Genomic DNA, 19576 nt, shown 5'->3' on the forward strand with positions numbered 1-19576 from the left:
GAGTGCTGGGATTACAAGCGTGCGCCACTACGCCGGCCAACCCCCCCCCCCTTTTTTTTTTCGAACCCTTCTTTATTTTGAAACAGGGTCTCACTGAGTTGCAAAGGGCCTAAGTGGTAATAGCTGAGGCTGTCCAAGAACCGGGATTCTCCAGGTCTCAGCCTCCCGAATGCTGGGATTACAAGCGTGCGCCACCACGCCCGGCTCCCTGCCTTATTTTTTATTCTTTATTTTGAAGCAGGGTCTCACTGAGTTTCAAAGGGCCTAAGTGGTAATAGCTGAGGGTGTCCACGAACCATAATCCTCCTGTCTAAGCCTCCCACCATGCCTGGGTCTTTTTGCCCTTTTTATTTTGTATTTTGAGACAAGGTCTTGCTAAATTGTTGAGGCTTGCCTTGCACCTGAGATCTTTCTGTCTCAGTTTCCCAAATACTGGGATGGGAGGTTTGTGCCACCACGCCCAGAATCCAGAAATCCAGAATAGTGTGTGTGTGTGTGTGTGTGTGTGTGTGTGTGTTGCCGTGAATTGAACCCAGAGGCATTCTACCTTTCAGTTATATTCCCCAGCCTGGTTTAAATTCCTATTTGGTAACAGGACCTTGCTAGGTTGATGAGATTTACTACTTGGTGAGTCTGTCCTCGAACCTGCGATCGTGCTGTCTCAGCAAACCAAGTACTGGGATTACAAACGCTTGCTACCTCCCGGCTAGAGTACTACTTTTTTTTTTTCCCGTACTGGGAATGTAACCCAGGGGTATACTATCAGTGAGCCACATCCCCATCCCTATTTTTTTATTCTTTATTTCTAAACGGGTTCTATGTTGTGGAGTCCTCACTAAGTAGCTGAGGCTGGCCCGAACCTGTGATCCTCCAGTCTCAGCCTACCAAGTACTCCGATTACAAGTGTGCGCCACCACGCCCAGTTTAGAATACTACATTTAAATAAAAATAAAAATTAAAAAAAAAAAAAAGGAAAAAAGTCGTAAGATGGCGGCCGCCCGGGTCGGATCACGTGACCGCGGTGTCTCTCCTGCCACCTTAAGGACGGCCTTTTCCTCGGAGCTGGAGCGCCTACGTAGCCGGCTCATTGTTCGGCGAAGCCTAGGTAACCCTCGCACGCGCGCCGAGTTCCAGCCGCGCAGTCAGAGGCCAGCGTTTTGGCGGCGCCCGGGAGCGCGCACGTATGACGTCAAGGCGTACGCGCCGCGCCTGCGGGGGCTGCGGAGACGCCGTCGAGCGGGAGGGGGAGTTGGCGCATGCGCCGCAGGCTGACGGGTTTGAAATGGCTTCGGTGTTAGCCGGGACCCGACTCAGGTGAAGGTCTGGTCAGCGCTAGGTTGGGGCGCCGGGGTCGGCGACGCAGGGTCCTCCACGCCCTCTCCGATCCGCAGAAGGGCCGGGAGCCCGGGTTGCGGAGCGCGGAGGCCGCGGACGGCGACGGTGGGCTCCTGAGGGGCTGGGGGAGGGACGCGGTCCCTTTTGTGCGGGTCGGCCCAGGCCGGCGGCGCCCCTCCCCCAGCGTGCGGCCCCGGCCCCGGCCCCGGCGCGGCTCGGGGGGCGCGGGCCCGGCTCTCGGCTCCGGCCCGGCGGCTCGCGCGGCCCGAGTGTGGGGGATGGAGCCGGCCGGCTGAGCACTCGACGGGCCCGGGCGCTCGCCCGGTGCCGCGGGGCTGTGGATTCCGTCCTCGCGGCCTACGACCCGCGAGCGGCTGGCACGGGAGGAAGATGGACGGCAGAGCCCGGCCCGGCAGCGTCGCCGCAGCCCGGGAGGCGCGAGCCGAGATGTTTGCCTTTTCTGGCTTGATCTTTGAGGGCGGAGGGGGTCTTCTCAGTGGTTGTCGAAAGAATCTTCGTTGCCGCAACTGCCTTTCTACTCGAGGGAGGCGAGGGACAAGAAGATTCTAGTAGAGATGTTATTCTAATGATATTCTTAAATACCTTTACTTGGCGTCTTCCATTTTCTGTGGAGGATTCTACCGCTCGCCCCAATTCCCAACTGAATGCCCCAAGAAACGTGAAGACTAGATTTCTTGGGATTAAAAAGTTAGGAACTTATTGTTAACAACGAGGTAAATAAAGCAGATGGTCTTACGTTTAAATGTGACAGTCTGTAGTCAGCGAAGGAAGTGCCTTTCTTGTAAGTCTATCCCTAAAAATAGGGTGCTTCTGGTGATCTAGTTAATGGAAAGTGCTTTTGCTGCATTACATTTGGCCTTTCTTACTTCAGTTATTTCTGCTTGGGAAGATGCCCTTGATAGATATGACATTTAAAAATTTTTGTTGTACTAGGGATGGAACCCAGGGTCCCTCTCTCTCCGGGCTACACTCCCAGACCTATTTTATATTTTATTTGGAAACAGGGTCTCAAACTGCTGAGAGCCTCATTAAGTAGCTGAGGCCGGTTTCAAACCTATGACATCCTCCCATCTCAGTTTCCCAAGTGCTGGGATTACAAGTGTGCGCCACCACGCCCAGCAGAGCAAATTAAAAAAAAATATTTTAACTGGGTGTGGTGACATGTTTGTTATCACAGTTCTTGGAAGGTTGACACAGGAGGATTGCAGGTTCAAGACCTGCCTCAACAATTTAGGGAGACAGGCCCTCAACAACTTAGCAAGACTGTTTCAAAATAAAAAATAAGAACTGGGCTTGGTGGCGCACACTTGTAATCCCAGCATTCAGGAGGCTGACCAGAGGATCGCAGTTAGGGGACAGCCTCAGCTCCTTAGGCCCTTTCCAACTCAGTGAGACCCTGTTTCAAAATAAAGAATAAAAAATAGGGCAGGGGGGTGTAGCTCAGAAGTCAAATACCCCTGGGGTTTCATTCTCAGACCCGCAAAAAAAAAAAAAAAAAAAAAAAGACAAGCGTGGTGGCGTACGCTTGTAATCCGGTGCTTGGAGGCAGAGACAGGAGGATCACAGGGGTTGGAAGCCAGCCTCAGCTTGTTTAAGAGACCCTGTTTCCAAATAAAATATAAAAATATAAAATAGGTCTGGTAGTGTAGCCTGGAGGTAGGCCTCTGGGTTCCACCCCACTGCCACCACCAAATAAATAATTTAATTAATTAAATTGGGCTGAGGGTGTGGCTCAGAGGTAGACGGCTCCAGGGTTCAATACCCATACCACACAAAAAAAGTCTCTTTGTGATATCTGTAGTTTGGTTGAAGTTTGAAATGTGGATCTTTTCTTAATAGATTGCTGCTATAGAAGACCCCCTAGTGAAGGTCTTTTCCCCCTTGCATCATGGCTCAGTTTGGAGGACAGAAGAATCCGCCGTGGGCTACTCAGTTTACAGCCACTGCAGTATCACAGCCAGGTCAGACTGCTGGACACTATGCTGTAAATGTGTGGTGAGGAGGGGACCTTCTTATAACTGCAAATCAGGCTGTGCATGCTATGCTAACAAAAAAAAAAAACTGTTTAGTGATTTGGACGGTTTTATAGATTTGAAATACCTTCGGTTGATTAACTTTTTTTTTGGTGGTGATACTGGGGTTCCTGGAAGCCCTTCTACCTCCGGGGCTACACTCCCAGACCTATTTTTTACATTTTTATTTGGAAACAGGGTCTCCTAAGCCAGCGTGCGCATCTGGCTTCGAACCTGCGCGATTCTCCTGTCTCTGCCTCCCAAGCATGGGGATTACAAGCGTGCGCCACCACGCCCGGCTCGGTTGACTAACTTTTAATTCATTTGATTTAATTGCATTATAGTTTAGCAGCTACTCATTCATTATAATTTAACTTTTTTTTTTTTTTGTGGGACTGGGAATGGAAACTAGGGGCTTTCTACTTCCAGACTACACTCCCAGAACTATTTTATATTTTATTTGGAAATGGTCTCACTAAGTAGTTGAGGCTGGCTTCGAACCTGCTCAATCCTCCTATATCAGTCTCCCAAATATCTGTTTTGTAATTAGAGGCCATAAGTACTGGTATTATAAGCATGCGCCACCATGCCAGCTCAGAATTTTATCATTTTTCCAATGCTTCAGATCCAACTCAGGGCCGCATGCATACTCAGCAGCCACGTTACCAATGAACTATATCTATTGTTCCCACCACACATCCTTTTCTTGGGAGATGCCAGGGAGTGAACCAGAGGCCTTGTTCATGCTAGGCAAAGTCTCTACCACTTAGCTACAATTCAAATCCTTCTTTTCTCCTTCTCTTTTTATTTCTTTTATTTATTTTGCTGTATGTGGGATGGAACCTGGGGGCATTGTACCTCTGAGCTACACCCCCAGCCCTATTATTTATTTATTTATTTATTTATTTTTATTTTTGTGGTACTGAGGGTGGACTCCAGGGGCTTTTCTATCTCTGGGCTATACTCCCAGACCTATTTTATACTTTATTTGGAAACAGGGTCTCACTAGGTTGCTGAGAGCCTAAGTAGCTGAGGCTGGCTTTGAACCTGTGCGATCCTCCTGTCTCAGCCTCTGAAGTGCTGGAATTACAAGCATGCGCCACCATGCCCAGCATTTTTATTCTTTTTTTTAATATTTATTTTTTTTGGTGGTACTGGGTGTGGAACCTAGGGGCTTTCTACCTCTGGGCTATACACCCATACCTATTTTATGTTTTTATTTGGAAACAGGGTCTCACTAAGTTACTGAGAGCTTCACTAAGTAGCTGAGGCTGGCTTCGAACCTGTGCGATCCTCCTGTCTCATCCTCCCAAGTGCTGGGATTACAATCATGAGCCACTACGCCGGCTTATTATTTTGAAACAGGGTCTCACTGAGTTGCAAAGGGCCTCACTAAGTAGTAGCTGAGACTGTCCTCAAAGGACTCTCCTCCTATTTCAGCCTCCTAAATGCTGGGATTACAAGCATGAGCCACCACGCCTGGCTTTTCTATCTTATTTATTTTTTTGTGTATGTGTGTGGTACTAGAAGTTGCACATAGGGATATTCTACCTCTGAGCTACCCCTAGAGCCCTACTTTACTTTTTATTTTTGTCGTACTGGGGATTGAATCCAGGACATTCTACCTCCAAACTACACCTCTAGTCCTATTTTATTTTTATTTGGAAAAGGGACTCGTTACGTTGAAAGTCTTACTAGTTGCTGAGGCTGTTCTCGAACCTGGGATCCTCCTGTATCAGCCTCCCAAGCATACACCACTACACCCAGCTCAATCCTTTAATTTTTATTTTAAGACAAGGTCTCATTAAATATTTTTATTTTTGAAACAAGGTTTTACTAGGTTGATAAGAGTCTCACTACTTGCTGCTACTGTCCTCAAACCTCCCCACTACTGGGATTACAGGCTTTGCAACCATGTCCAGCTCCTTTTTTTTTTTTTTTTTTTTGCAGTACTGGGGATGGAACCCAGGGACATTCTACCTTCGAACTACGTCCCCAGTCCTATTTTTTAGTTTAGTTTTTTTTTTGAAACAAGGTCTCACTGAGTTGTGAAGGGCCTCACTAAGTAACTGAGGTTGTCTGTGAACCCACAGTCCTCTGGTCTCTGACTCTTGAATGCTGGGATAACAAGTGTGTGCCACCACACCTGGCTCTGTTTTTTATATGTAATAACTACTTATGTATTTAGGAATTTGAAATAAGCTTCCTAAGGATTCTAAAGAATGAGGTTTTGAGTATTTCGAAAAGTTACAGTTCATTTGGTTAATTAGAATATCCACACAACACATACACAGACACATTATGTATACAATTTTCTGTTCTTAGGGATGAACCCAGGGCCTTTCCCATGCTACAAAGGCACTCTTCCACTGATCTATGTTCTCAACCCTTTTTGGATTTTAATTAATTAATTAATTACTTTTATTTTTATTGTGGTGCTTGGGATGGAACAGAGGGGCATTGTACCTTCGAGCTACATCCCCAGCCCTATTTTTTATTTTTGAAACAGGCTCTCCGAGTTGAAAAGGTCCTCCCTAAGTAGCTGAGGCTGTCCTTGAACTGCAATCCTCTTGTCTTAGCCTCCCAAATGCTGAATTACAAGCGTGTGCCACCACGCCCGGCTTTCAATTTTATTTTGAGACAGGGTCTTACTAAGTATCCCACTTTGTCTTTGTACTTGTGTCCTTCTACTGCAGCCTCCTTAGTAGCTGGAATTAAAGGTATGTACATCTTGTCATAGTTATTTTTTGTTTTAGATCAGTATCTTTTGTAGTTTGTTCCTGAACTTTACTTAAGATATCTGTTTTGTAATTGGAGGCCAGTTTCTGAGACACAGCAAACTTCTAACTTAAGTATTCCAAAATTTGAAGCTGGGCTTGTTGATACATGGGTATAATCCCAGTTCTTGAGAGGTTGTGATAGGAGGATCAAAGATTCAAGGACAGCTTCAGCTACTTAGCAGGATCTCCCATCAATTTAGTGAGATTCTGTTTCAAAATAAAATAAAAAGTTGGGAGTGGTGATATACCTCCCCACCCCCACCCCCGTACTGGGGATGGAACCCAGGAGCATTCTACCTCCGAGATACACCCCCAGCTCTATATTTTATTTTATTTTATTGTGATACTGGGGTTCCTGGAAGCCCTTCTTCCTCCGGGCTACACTCCCAGACCTATTTTTTATATTTTTATTTGGAAACAGGGTCTCTTAAGATAGCGTGGCTGGCTTCGAACCTGCGCTATCCTCCTATCTCTGTCTCCCAAGCTCGGGGATTAAAAGTCTGCGCCACTATGCCCGGCTTATTCTTTATTTTGAAACAGGATCTCACTGAGTTGCAGAGGGACTCACTAAGTAGCAGAGGCTGTCCTTGAACCGTGATCCTCCTGTGTCCACCTCCCGAAAGCTGTACGCGATGCGTGGCTTCAGGATCTTACCTGAGGCCAACCTCAGTAATTTAGCAAGACCTTGTTTCAAAATAAGAAAAAAGTTAGCCGGGCATGGTGGCGCATACTTGTAATCCCCACGCTTGGGAGGCAGAGACAGGAGGATCGCGCTGGTTCGAAGCCAGCCGTGCTATCTTAAGAGACCCTGTTTCCAAATAAAAATATAAAATAGGCCTGGGAGTGTAGCCTGGAGGTAGAAGGGCTTCCAGGAACCCCAGTACCACCAAGAAAAGAAAAAAAAGAACAAAAAAGAAAAAAGTTTAAAGGGCTGGAGGGTATTGTTTAGAAGTAGAATGCTCTTGCATTTAATCCCCACTACAAAAAATACAATAAAACAGGGCTAGCTGGGCATGGTGGCATATGGTTGTAATCCTAGTACTTGGAAGGCTGAGATAAAACACAGGATTGGGTGTGTAGCTATGATAGGAGTTAAAGTGCCCTGGGTTTAATCCTCAGTGACAAGAACAAAAAAGATATTTTTTTAGGATATTTCTTTTTTTTTGTGTGTGTGTGGGTCTGATGATGGAACCCAGGGTCACTTGACCTCCATGCTATACCCCATCTCCTATTTTTATGTATATATTTTTTCTTTTTGCGGGTCTGGGGATGGAACCCAGAAGTATTTGACCTCCGAGCTACACCCCCTACCCAATTTTTTATTCTTTATTTTGTAACAGAGTCTCACTGAGTTGCGAAGGGCCTCACTAAGTAGCTGAGGCTGTCAGTGAACTGTGATCCTCTAGTCTCAGCCTCCCAAATGCTGGGATTATAAGCGTGCGCCACCACGCCCAGCTTATATTCTTCATTTTGAAACAGGATCTCACTAAGTTGCAGAGGGCCTCACTAAGTAGCTGAGGCTATCCAAGAACTGTGATTATCCTGTCTCAGCCTCCCAAATGCTGGGATTACAAGCATGTGCCACAACACTATGCCCGGCTTTACAAATCATCATTTTAGTAAGTTTTTGTTCCTATCTAGGCTTGGTTTATTTATTTTTTTTATTTTTTGGTGGTACTGGGGTTCCTGGAAGCCCTTCTACCTCCGGGCTACACTCCTAGACCTATTTTTACATTTTCATTTTGGAAACAGGGTCTCTTAAGCCAGCGCGCACGGCTGGCTTCAAACCTGCGCGATCCTCCTGTCTCTGCCTTCCAAGCGCGGGGATTACAAGCGTGCGCCACCACGCCCGGCTAGGCTTGGTTTATAAAAATTCTGAATCAAGTACTGTGGCATGCAATTACTGTAATTACAGTAATTGGGAGGCTGAATTAGGCGGATAGGTTTGAGGCTATACTTAGCAATTTAGCGAGACCCTATTTCAGAATAAAATATAAAAAGGGATGGGAATAGCCAGGAGTAATGGCACATGCCTATAATCCTAGTACTTGGGAGCTGTTTACAGGAGGATAGCAGGTTTGTAGCTAGCCTCAGCAACTTAGTGAGGCCTTCCACAACTTAGCGAGGCTTTGTTTAAAAATAAAGAATAGCTGGGCGTGGTGGTGCGCAGTTGTAATCCCAGCATTCAGGAGGCTGAGACCGGAGGATCATGGTTTGCAGACAGCCTCAGCTACTTAGTGAGGGCCTCTGCGACTCAGTGAGACCTGGTTTCAAAATATAGAATAAAGCCGGGCGTGGTGGCGCACGCTTGTAATCCTCGCGCTTGGGAGGCGGAGACAGGAGGATCGCGCAGGTTCGAAGCCAGCCGTGCTGGCGTAAGAGACCCTGTTTCAAAAATATAAAATAGGTCTGGGAGTGTAGCCCGGAGGAAGAAGGGCTTCCAGGAACCCCAGTACCACCAAAAAAAAAAAAAAAAAAAAATATATATATATAGAATAAAGCCGGGTGTGGTGGCACATGCTTGTAATCCCTGCGCTTGGGAGGCGGAGACAGGAGGATCGTGTAGGTTTGAAGCCAGCCTCTCTCGCTTAAGAGACCCTGTTTCCAAATAAAATTATAAAATAGGTCTGGGTGTATAGCCTAGAGGTAGAAGGGTTTCCAGGAAACCTAGTACCACCAAAAAATAAAAAAATAAAATAAAAATAAAAATAAAGAATAAAAAATAGGGCAGGTGGTATAGCTCGGAGGTTGAATACCCCTGGGTTCCACCCCCAGATACGCGAAAGAATAAAAGATTAAAGTAGGGCTGGGAGTATAGCTTGGAGGTAGAATGCTCCTGCAATCAATCTCCAGTACCAATAAATAAATAAATTAATAAATAATAAAAAATATAGCCAGGTGTTGTGCACACTTGCAGTCCCAGTACTTGGAAGGCTGAGACAAGAGGATCGCAGGTTTGTGGCCAGGCTCAGCAATTTGTGAGGCCCTCTGCAACTCAGTGAGATCTTGGTTCAAAATAAAGAATTAAACAGGGCTGAGGGTATAGCTCAGAAGTAGAATGCCCCAGGGTTCCATCCTCAGTACCATGAAAAAAGGGGGTTGCTGGTGGTATAAAATATATAAATAAGCTGAGCGTGGTGGCCAATGCTTGTAATTCCAGCATTCAAGAGGCTGAGACCGGAGGATCAAGGTGCAGGCACAGCTTCAGCTACTTAGTGAGGCCCTTTGCAACTCAGACCCTGTTTTAAAAATAAAAAGACTGAAAAATAGGACTGGGGGTGTAGTTCAAAGGAAGAATGTGTCTGTGTTCAGCCCTCAGTACCAAAAAAAATAATAAATACATATATATATGAAGGGGTGGGGTTTAGTTCAGAGGGAGACTGCCCCTGGGTTCAGTCCTCAGTACCAAAAAATAATCCTGAAGTAGGTTCCAAATGGAACTTTCCCGTGATATTGTTTTGAATAAAATTCTAGTTTCTACAAATATTATTATTGCAGGCTACTTTCACATTGTTTGTTCTTTTCTTGCCTTTTTTACCCAAGTTGGCATCAAACTTTATGTATTCTTGCCTCAGCGTCTTCAAGAGCTGGGGTTACAGGCACATGCCGCTTTGTCTGGTTTCTTACTATTCTTTTTCCTTCCTTGTTAAATGTTTTTTATTTTTTTATTTTTTTTGTGGTACTGGGTATGGAACTTGGGCATTCTACCTCCAAGCTACACCCCCAGCCCTATGTTTTATGTTTATTTTTATTTTGAAAGAGGATCTCATAGTCCGGTATAGTGGTGCACGCTTGTAATCCAAGTACTAGGGAGGTTGACACAGGAGGATCATCACAGGTTCATGGACAGCCACAGCAAATTAGTGAGACCCTATTTCCAAATAAAAAATAAAATAGGGCAGGGAGGTATAGCCCGAAGGTAGAAGGCCCTGGGTTTCATCCCCAGTACTACACACACACACACACACACACACACACACACACACACACACACAAGGATCTCACTAAGTGCTGAGGCTGGCTGCGAACCTGAGATCCTTCAGTCCCAGCCTCCAAATTATTGGGATTTCAAACATGCATGAGCATGTTTGGCCTATTTTTTATTTATTTATTTATTTTTTTGTGGTACTGGGGAAGAACCCAGGGATTTTCTACCTCCGGGCTATACTCCCAGACATATTTTATACTTTATCTGGAAACAGGCTCTCACTATGTTGCTGAGAGCCTCACTCAGTCGCTGAGGCTGACTTTGAACCTGTGCAATACTCCTGTCTCAGCCTCCCAGGCGCTGGGATTATAAGCATGCACCACCACACCAGGCATTTTTATTTTGAAACAAGGTTTCAGCTGGGTGTGGTGGGACATACTTTTTTTGTGTGTGTGTGGTACTGGGGTTCCTGGAAACCCTTCTACCTCCGGGCTACACTCCCAGACCTATTTAATATTTTTATTTGGAAACAGGGTCTCTTAAGCCAGCATGTGGCTGGCTTCGAACCTGCGTGATCCTCCTGTCTCTGCCTCCCAAGCGTGGGGATTACAAGCGTGCGCCACCACGCCTGGCGCAGGACATACTTATAATCCTAGTACTTGGGAGGCTATGACAGGAAGATTGTAGGTTCAGCCTATCTCAGCCTGGTGTGGTGGTACATACTTGTTATCCCAGTACTTGGGAGGCTGAGACAGGAGGATTGCAGGTTCAAAGGCAACCATAGCAGCCTAGTAAGGCTCTCAGCAACCTATTGTTGCCAAATAATAAAATAGACCTGGGGATGTAGCCTAGAAGTAGAAGGCCTCTGGGTTTCATCCCTAATACTATACACAAAAAAAGTTTATTTAGGTATGGTGTTGCTCACTTGTAATCTTACTACTTGGGACGCTAAGACAGGATGATCACAGATATGAGAACAGCTTCAGCAACTTAGTGAGACTTTGTTTAAAAAAATAAAACGTAAACCAGGAGAGATGGCACACACAAGTAATCTCAGTACTTGGGAGGCTGATATAGGAAGATCACAGGTTCCCAGCCAGCCTCAAATACTTAGTGAGGCCCTCTGCAACTTTATAAGAACATGTTTCAAGATAAAGAATCAAGCCTGGCATGATGGTGCACGCTTGTAATCCCAGCATTCGGGAGGCTGAGACAGGAGGATCCAGGTTCGCATACAGCCTCAGCCACTTTGTGAGGCCCTCTGCAACTTAGTGAGGGCTAGAGGTATAGCTCGAGTTAGAATGTTCCTGGGTTCCATCCTCATTTCTGCAAAAAACAAAAAGAATCAAAATAGGACTGTGGGTGTAGCTCAGAGGTTGGATGCCCCTGGGTTCAGTCGCCAATACCAAAAATAAATAAAGCTGGGCGTGGTGACACACATTTATAATCCCAGTATTTGGGAGGCTGAGACAGGATCCCGGTTCACCTCAGCTACTTAGTGAGGCTCTTTGTAACTCAGTGAGACCTTGTTTCAAATTAAAGAATAAAAAAATAGGGCTGAGAATGTAGCTCGGAGATAGAATGGTTCTGGGTTTCATCCTTAGTACCGCAAAAAAACACCCCAAACAAATAAATAAAACATAAAATTGGGCTGGAAGATAGCTCAAGGCTAGAATGCCCTTGGGTTTAATCATTAGTAACACACACACACACACACACACACACACACACACACACATTTAGCTGGGCATGGTGGTTTAATCACCATGTAACTAACACTCAAACACATATACACACAACCAGGCATGGTGGCCCACGCTTAAAATCCCAGTAATTTAGAGGCTGAATCAAGAATTGCAGGTTCAAAGCTAGCCTCAGGAATTGTGAGACTTTTAGCAACTTTGCCAGACCTTGTTTCAAAAGTGAAACCCTGGTGTTTGGTGGTGCAGGCTTGTAATCCCAGCATTTGTAGGCAATGTTTGTGGACAGCCTTAGCTACTTTGTGAGGCCCTTTGCAACTCAGTGAGACCTTGTTTCAAAATTAAAGAATAAAAAATAGGGCTGGGGGTGTAGCTCGGATGTAGAATGCCCCTGGGTTCCATCTCTAGTACTGCAAAAAACAAAACAAAAAAAAAGTAAAAAGGAGCCAGGCCCATATGGTAGCACACGCTTGTAATACCAGCATTTGGGAGGCTGAGACAGGAGGATATGGGTTCACAGCTAGCCTCAGCTACTTAGTGAGGACCTCTGCATTAGACGCTTTTTCCAAATAAAAGAATAAAAAATCAAGCTGGGGGTGTAGCTTGGAAGTAGAATGTTACTGCATGTAATCCCCAGCACCACAAAAGAAAATTTTAAAAAAGTAAAAAGGGCCAGGCATAGTGGCTCACACCTGTAACCTCAGTACTTGGGAAACTGAGATTATAGGCTTAAGGCCAGACTCAGCAATTTAGCAAGACCCTGTTTTAAAAAATGAAAAATGCCTTTGTGTAGCTTGGAATAGAATGTTCCTGGGTTCAGTCCCCAGTATCAGAAAAAAATATAAATGGCTAACATATAACATAGTATACCCTGAGCCGGTGGTGACACATGCTTGGAATTCTAGCATTTGGGAGGCTGGGAGGCTAAGACAGGAGGATCGTGGTTCTGGGATAGCCTCGGCCTCAGCTACTTAGAGGCCCTTTGTAATTCAATGAGAGCCTGTTTCAAAATAAAGAATAAAAACTAGGGCTGGGGTGTAGCTCAGAGGTAGAATGCCCCTGGGTTCCATCCCCTGTACTGCCAGAAAAATACACACACACACACACACACACACACACACACACACACACGCGTGCGCGCGCGCCCTTTGGTTCAATTCCTAATACCAAAAAAAAAAAAAAAAGGTGAATAAAGGCATATGGATCTGGATGGACATGAATGAGAAATTCAGCAACATTACTTGGATTTTTTTTTTTTTTTTTTTTTTTTTTGGTGGTACTGGGGATGGAACCCTTCTACATCCGGGCTACACTTCCAGACCTATATAATATTTTTATTTGGAAACAGGGTCTTTTAAGCCAGCAAGGCTGACTTTCGAACCTGTCTCTGCCTACCAAGCACCAGGATAACAGTGGGCCACCACGCCCAGTGTTCTTTAGCTTTTTGGTGAACAATGACAGACAATAATGTTCAATTAAGCACGCATTGAAAATTCCTAGTATCCAAATAATCTTGATCTAACCCCCTCCCCCCCTTAATCTCATTTTAGCTGCACTGGGTGTTCAGCAGCCATCGCTTCTTGGAGCATCTCCTACCATTTATACACAGCAAACTGCATTGGCGGCAGCGGGCCTCACTACACAAACTCCAGCAAACTATCAGTTAACACAAACTGCAGCATTGCAGCAACAAGCTGCAGCTGCAGCAGCTGCATTGCAACAGGTGAATTTTAATAGGTTTCAGTATGTGATGTAGAAGACTGTAAAATCTGAATAAAGATATATCTCTGCCTTTTAAAGAATGAAGATTTCTGGATTTCATTATGCTTTTTTCTGGCAAGCACAATTACTCTATAAGCTGGGCGCAGTGATGCACGCTTGTAATCCTAGTACTTGAGAGGCTGAGACTGGAGGATTGCAGGTTCCTGGCCATCCTCAGCTACTTAGGCCATCTGCAACTTAGTGCGAACCTGTTTTAAAATAAAGAATAAAAAAATAGGGCTGGGAATGTAGCTCAGAGGTAGAATGGCCCAGAGTTCCATCTCCATTTCTGAAGAAAAGAAAAAAAATTACTCTGCATATGTTTAGCACATACAGAGAAGGTAGTTGTGTAGTAGAAATTCTTAAGTTTTAGCCAGGTGTGGTGGCACATGCTTGTAATCCCAGTACTTGGGAGGCTGAGACTGGAGGATTGTAGGTTTGGGGCCAGCCTCAGCTATTTAGGCCCTGTTTCAAAGTAAAGGATAAAAAATGGGCCTGGGTTGTAGCTTGGGTGTAGAATGCCCTGGGTTCAATCCCCAGTAACACAAAAAATTAAAAATCTTATACATTGGGTAGTTCTTTTTCCTTTTTTTATTTTTTATTTTTTATTTTTTTGCAGTATTGGGAGTTGAACCCAGGGTCATTCTACCTCTGAGCTACACCCCCAGCCCTATTTTTTTCCTGCATTTTGAAGCAGTCTCATAGGTTGCAGAGAACCTTACAGTTGTTGAGGCTGTCTGCTAATCTGTCTCAGCCTCCCAAGTACTGGGATTACAAGCATGCACACCACTCTCAGCTTGAGTAGTTCTTATACATAATTATTTGAACAAAAGTTAGTCTGTGATGGATCACAGAGTATAAGTAATCAGCATTTTAAAAATTTTAGATAAAGTTTAACTCTTCTAGAATGTCTTTTTCTAACTTTTGTCTGTTTCTATGTTTGTATATCACTTTTTTCAGAATGAATAAAACTAATATTCATATTTTCCTTTGAATAATCTGTTTTTTTAATCTTTCAGCAATATTCACAACCTCAGCAGGCCTTGTATAGTGTGCAGCAACAGGTTAGTTTATATTTTTCATATTCAAAATGATTTTAAAGTAGCCATCTGTTCCAAAGTTGAATTGATAAAGACTTATTCACTATTAGCTATCTTAATATGTGGTTGGAATTTTTTGGGAGAAGGGTAAAGGAGAGGATGATAATAAGGAAAGAGGAATGTCTGAAAAAGAGGGAGATGAAGGTCTTAAAGCACAAATATTCATCTAATTGTCAGTTTTCTCACATGTTTCTAAGAAAATATGTAAGGGTAATTTTGAACCACTCTTAGAAGATGAAGGTCTTAAAGCACAAATACTCATCTAATTGTCAGTTTTCTCACATGTTTCTAAGAAAATATGTAAGGGTAATTTTGAACCACTCTTAGTCTTTTAGCCTAAACCCCTGTTTTTATTGTACTAAACTAAAATACATGTGAAGTTGAAGAGTTTCTTTTCCCACTTAAAGCCTATACTCTATGTATCCTTTATTAACATTTTTTAGGAGAACCCCCCTGTACACACTGAAATTATTTATAGAAACCCAGTACACAAAATATTAAAATAGAAGTGTTGTAATGGGAGGAAACATCCTTTTGTAGTTCACAATCCTACTCTCAAGGCAAATTTGAATAATTTGAAAACTCATTTAAAAACTAAGAGCAGCCGGGCGTGGTGGAGCACACTTGTAATCCCAGCGCTTGGGAGGCTGAGACAGGAGGACCGTGCAGATTTGGAGCCAGCCTCAGCTACTTAGTGAGGCTATCAGGAATTTAGTGAGACCCTGGAGTATAGCCTGGAGGTAGAAAAGCCCCTGGGTTCCACCCCCAGTACCACAAAAACAACAGCAACAAAATAAAAACTAAAAGCAAGCAGGGCATGCTTGCGCACGCTTATCCCAGCATCTGGGAGGTTGAGACAGGAGGATTGCAGTTCATGGACAGCCTCAGCTACATAGGTCCTTTGTATCTCAGACCTTGTTTCAAAATAAAGAATAAAAAAAATAGGGCCGGAGGTGTAGCTTTGGGGTAGAATGTCTCTGGGTTCCACCCCCAGTCCTGTTAAAGAAAAAGGACTGGGGGTGTCGCTCAGAGGTAAAATTCCTTGGGTTCCACCCCCAGTACCGCAAAAAAACTAAAAGTAAGTTTTCTTGTCCCTTTTTTTCCCCTTAGACTCATACTCCCATCATTTTGCTCTGGTAAGTCTTACCTCTGTGAGGCAGGAAGAAAACCTGAACCCAAAAAAACATTAAATAAGAGTTTGCCTTAAGCCAGGCATGGTGGCACATGCTTGTAATCCCAGCATTTGGGAGGCTGAGACTAGAGGATCACGATTCGCGGACAGCCTCAGCTACTTAGTGAGGCCCTCTGCAACTCAGTGAGACCTGGTTTCAAAATAAAGAAAAAAAGTAGGGCAGGAGGTGTAGCTTGGAGGTCGAATGCCCCTGGGTTCCACCCCCAGACCTGCAAAAAAAAAAAAAAGTTTGCCCTGCTGAAATTTCAATAATTTTTAGTTTAAGTAGCCTTTTTTTTTTTTTTTTTTTTTTTTTTTGTGGTACTGGGGTTCCTGGAAGCCCTTCTACCTCTGGGCTACACTCCCAGACCTACTTTTACATTTTTATTTGGAAACAGGGTCTCCTAAGCCAGCACGCATGGCTGGCTTCGAACCTGCGTGATCCTCCTGTCTCTGCCTCCGAAGCATGGGGATTACAAGCGTGCGCCACCACTCCCGGCTTAGGAGGTCCTTTTCAGTGCCATCATGTTTTAGGAAAAGGGCTATGGGTATAGCTCAGTGGTAGAAAATTTGCCTAATGTGCATTAGGCCCTAGGTTAATTCCCCAGCACCAAAATAAGACAGAAAAGAGAAGTTATTTCAGACACAGCACTGAGGAAAGTTATTTCAGACACAGCACTCAGGATATCCTCTGTTACTTTGTGAGACCCTGTTTCAAAATAAAGAATAAACAGGGCTTAGGTTATCGCTCAGAGGTCAAATGCTTCTAGTTTCCATCCCCAGACCTGCAAATATAAATAGGACTTGGAGGTTAGCTGGGCATGGAAGCACACACTTCGGAGGCTGAGAGAGGAGGATCGCAGGTTTGAAGCCAACCTCAACAACTTGGTGAGGCCCTGTTTCCAAATAAGAAATAAAATTGGGTTTAAATTAGAGGTAAAATGCCTTTGGATTAAATCACCGGTGCCACAAAAATAAAAGGGCTTGGGTTAGGCCCTGGGTTCAATCCCACAATCCCAAGTTCTTTTGAGAACAAAAAAACATGTGTGGTTGGCATATGCCAGTAATCCCAGTACTTGAGAAGCTAACACAGGATTGCAGGTTCAAGGACAGTCTCAGCAACCTGATGAAACTCTACTTAAGAACAAAAAATAGCCGGGCGTGGTGGCGCACTCCTGAAATCCCTGCGCTTGGGAGGTGGAGACAGGAGGATCTCGCAGGTTCAAAGCCAGCCGCTCTGGCTTAAGACACCCTCTTTCCAAATAAAATATAAAAAATAGGTCTGGGAGTATAGCCCAGAGGAAGAAGGGTTTCCAGGAACCCCAGTACCACCAAAAAAAAAAAAAAAAAAAATCAATAAAAAGGGCTGGATATATAGCTCAGAGGTAGATTGCCCCTGGGTTCAACCCCTACTACCACAAAAACAGACATTATGGTAAAAAGTGAATTTTTTGGTGGGGTGGTACTAGGGATTACTCTATCTCCAAGCTATACCCCCAGCCTTTTTTTTTTTTTTTTTTTTTTTTTTTTTTTGGCCGTACTGGAGATGGAAATCAGGTGCATTCTACCTCCAAGCTACACCCCCAGCCCTGATTTTTAAAGGACCTCACTAAGTAGCTGAGGCTGGCTGTGAACCCCACTCCTATCTCAGCCTCCTATATACTGGGATTAAAAGTGTGTGCCACCGTGCTGGCTCCCAGCTCTATTTTTTATCCTTTATTTTGAAACTGGGTCTAACTGAGTTGCAAAGGGCCTCACTATGTAGTTGAGACTGTCCTCGAACATGATATGAGAACCTCCTGTCTCAGCCTCCGAAATGCTGGGATTTCAAGCATGCACCACCACAGCCAGCTTTTATTTTATTTATTTTTATTTTATTTATTTATTTTTGTGGTACTGGGGGTGGAACCCAGAGGCTTTTCTGCCTCTGGGCTATACTCCCAGACCATATTTTATACTTTATTTGGAAACAGGTTCTCACTAAGTTGCTGAGAGCTTCACTCAGGAGCCGAGGCTGTCTTTGAACCTGTGAGATCCTCCTGTCTCAGCCTCACAAGCTCTGGGATTACAAGCCTGCCACCACGCCCGGCTTCACAGCCAGCTTTTAATATAGATCTTTTCAGTCCATAAACTCTTGCTTCTATATCCATTGTCTAGTTTCATTCTTGGTTTAAGCCCTTTGGGACATCACAAGCCTTTCATCATTCTCTCTCTCTCTCTCTCTCTCTCTCTCTCTCTCTCTCTCTCTCTCTCTTTGTGTGTGTGTGTGTGTTTGTGTGTGTGTGTGTGTGTGTGTGATACTAGGGATGGAATCCGGGGGCATTTCTACCTCCGGGTAACACCCCCAGCACGATTTTTTATCTTTTATTTTGAGACAGGGTCTCACCAAAGTTGTGGAGTGCCTCACTAAGTAGCTGAGGCTGTCTGTGAACCTGGATCCTCCTGTCTCCGCCTTCCAAGTACTAGGATTACAAGTTTGGGCCACCACACCCAACTCTGCCTTTCATTTTCTCCGAAGATCATATTCTACCTCCAAGCTACGCCCTCAGCCCTATTTTTTTATTCTTTATTTTGAAATGGGCTCTCACTGAGTTGCAAAGGGCCTTACTAAGTAGTTGAGGCTGTCCATGCACTGCGACCCTTTTGTCTCAGCCTCCCAAATGCTGGGATTACAAGCCTGTGCCACCACACCCAACTGAAAACAATTTTTAAAATACCTTGAGAAAGCTGGGCATGGTGGCACAGGTGTCGTGGCACATGCTTGTAATCCTAGTACTTGGGAGGCAGAGACTGGAGAATGGCAGATTTGCGGCTAGCCTCAGCTGCTTAGTGAGGCTCTCTGCAACTTAGTGAGACCTTGTTTGAAAATACAGAATAAAAAATAGGGCTGGGAGCCAGATGTGGTGGTACATACCTGTAATCCTAGTATTTGGGAGGATGTGACAGGAGAATTACGCATTTTTGATGCCAGCTTCAGCAACTTATTGAGACCCTGTTTTCTTTCTTTACTATTTTTTTCTTGATTGTGTGTGTGTGTGTGTGTGGGGGGGTACTGGGAATGGAACCCAGGGGCATTTTACCTCCAAACTATACCCCCCAGCCCTATTTTTTTTTATTCTTTATTTTGAAACAGGATCTCACTAAGCTGCAAAGGGCCTCACTAAGTAGATCAGGTTGTTTGTGAACTGCGATCCTCTTTTCTCAGCCTCCCAAATGTTGGGATTACAACCATGAGCCACCCAGCCCGGATGAGCCTGTTTGCAAATAAAATATAAAATAGGTCTGCGAGTGAAGCCCAGAGGTAGAACATCCCTGGGTTCCATTCCCAGTACCACACATGGACATACTCATACACACAAAATAGAGCTGGGTGTGTAACTCAGAGGCAGAATGCCACTCGGTGTTTATCTTTGTGTGTGTGTGTGTGTGTGTGTGTGTGTGTGTGTGTGTGTGTGTATGTGGTACTGGGATGGAACCCAGGGCTATTCTATCTCTGAGCTACAACTAGGAGTGTATCTTGGTGGTAGAGTACTTGCCTAGCATGCGTTAAGGATTGGTGTTCAATCTTAAGCACTACCAAAAAAAATATTTATTATTTTGTGATATTGTTGATTAACACAGTCAGGGTCATTTACCTCCAATCTATACCCCCAGCTCTTTTTTTTTTTTTTTTTTTGGTGGTACTGGGGGTGGAACTCAGAGCCTTTCTGAAACCTCTGGGCTATACTCCCAGAACTTTTTTATATTTTATTTGGAAACAGGGTCTCA

At 44.5% G+C, this 19576-nt stretch overlaps 1 protein-coding gene across 2 annotated transcripts in view; it reads left to right on the top strand.

Annotated features, from left to right (window-relative positions):
* Positions 1-3244: 3244 nt before the first annotated feature.
* Positions 3245-19576, top strand: part of CCAR1 (cell division cycle and apoptosis regulator 1) — a gene marked incomplete at both ends in the record, with an annotated part of 67417 nt that continues 51085 nt past the window's right edge. Inside the window, 3 exons of one of the 2 annotated variants that reach the window (XM_080693774.1) lie at positions 3245-3317; positions 13327-13499; positions 14557-14601. In XM_080693774.1, the coding sequence (XP_080549900.1) occupies positions 3245-3317; positions 13327-13499; positions 14557-14601 (291 nt within the window). The remainder of the gene's footprint in view (positions 3318-13326; positions 13500-14556; positions 14602-19576) is intronic. The other variant, XM_080693775.1, reaches the window with a different exon arrangement.

This window comes from Muscardinus avellanarius (genome assembly GCF_963383645.1).
Source record: "Muscardinus avellanarius genome assembly, chromosome: 4".
NCBI lineage: Eukaryota > Metazoa > Chordata > Mammalia > Rodentia > Gliridae > Muscardinus > Muscardinus avellanarius.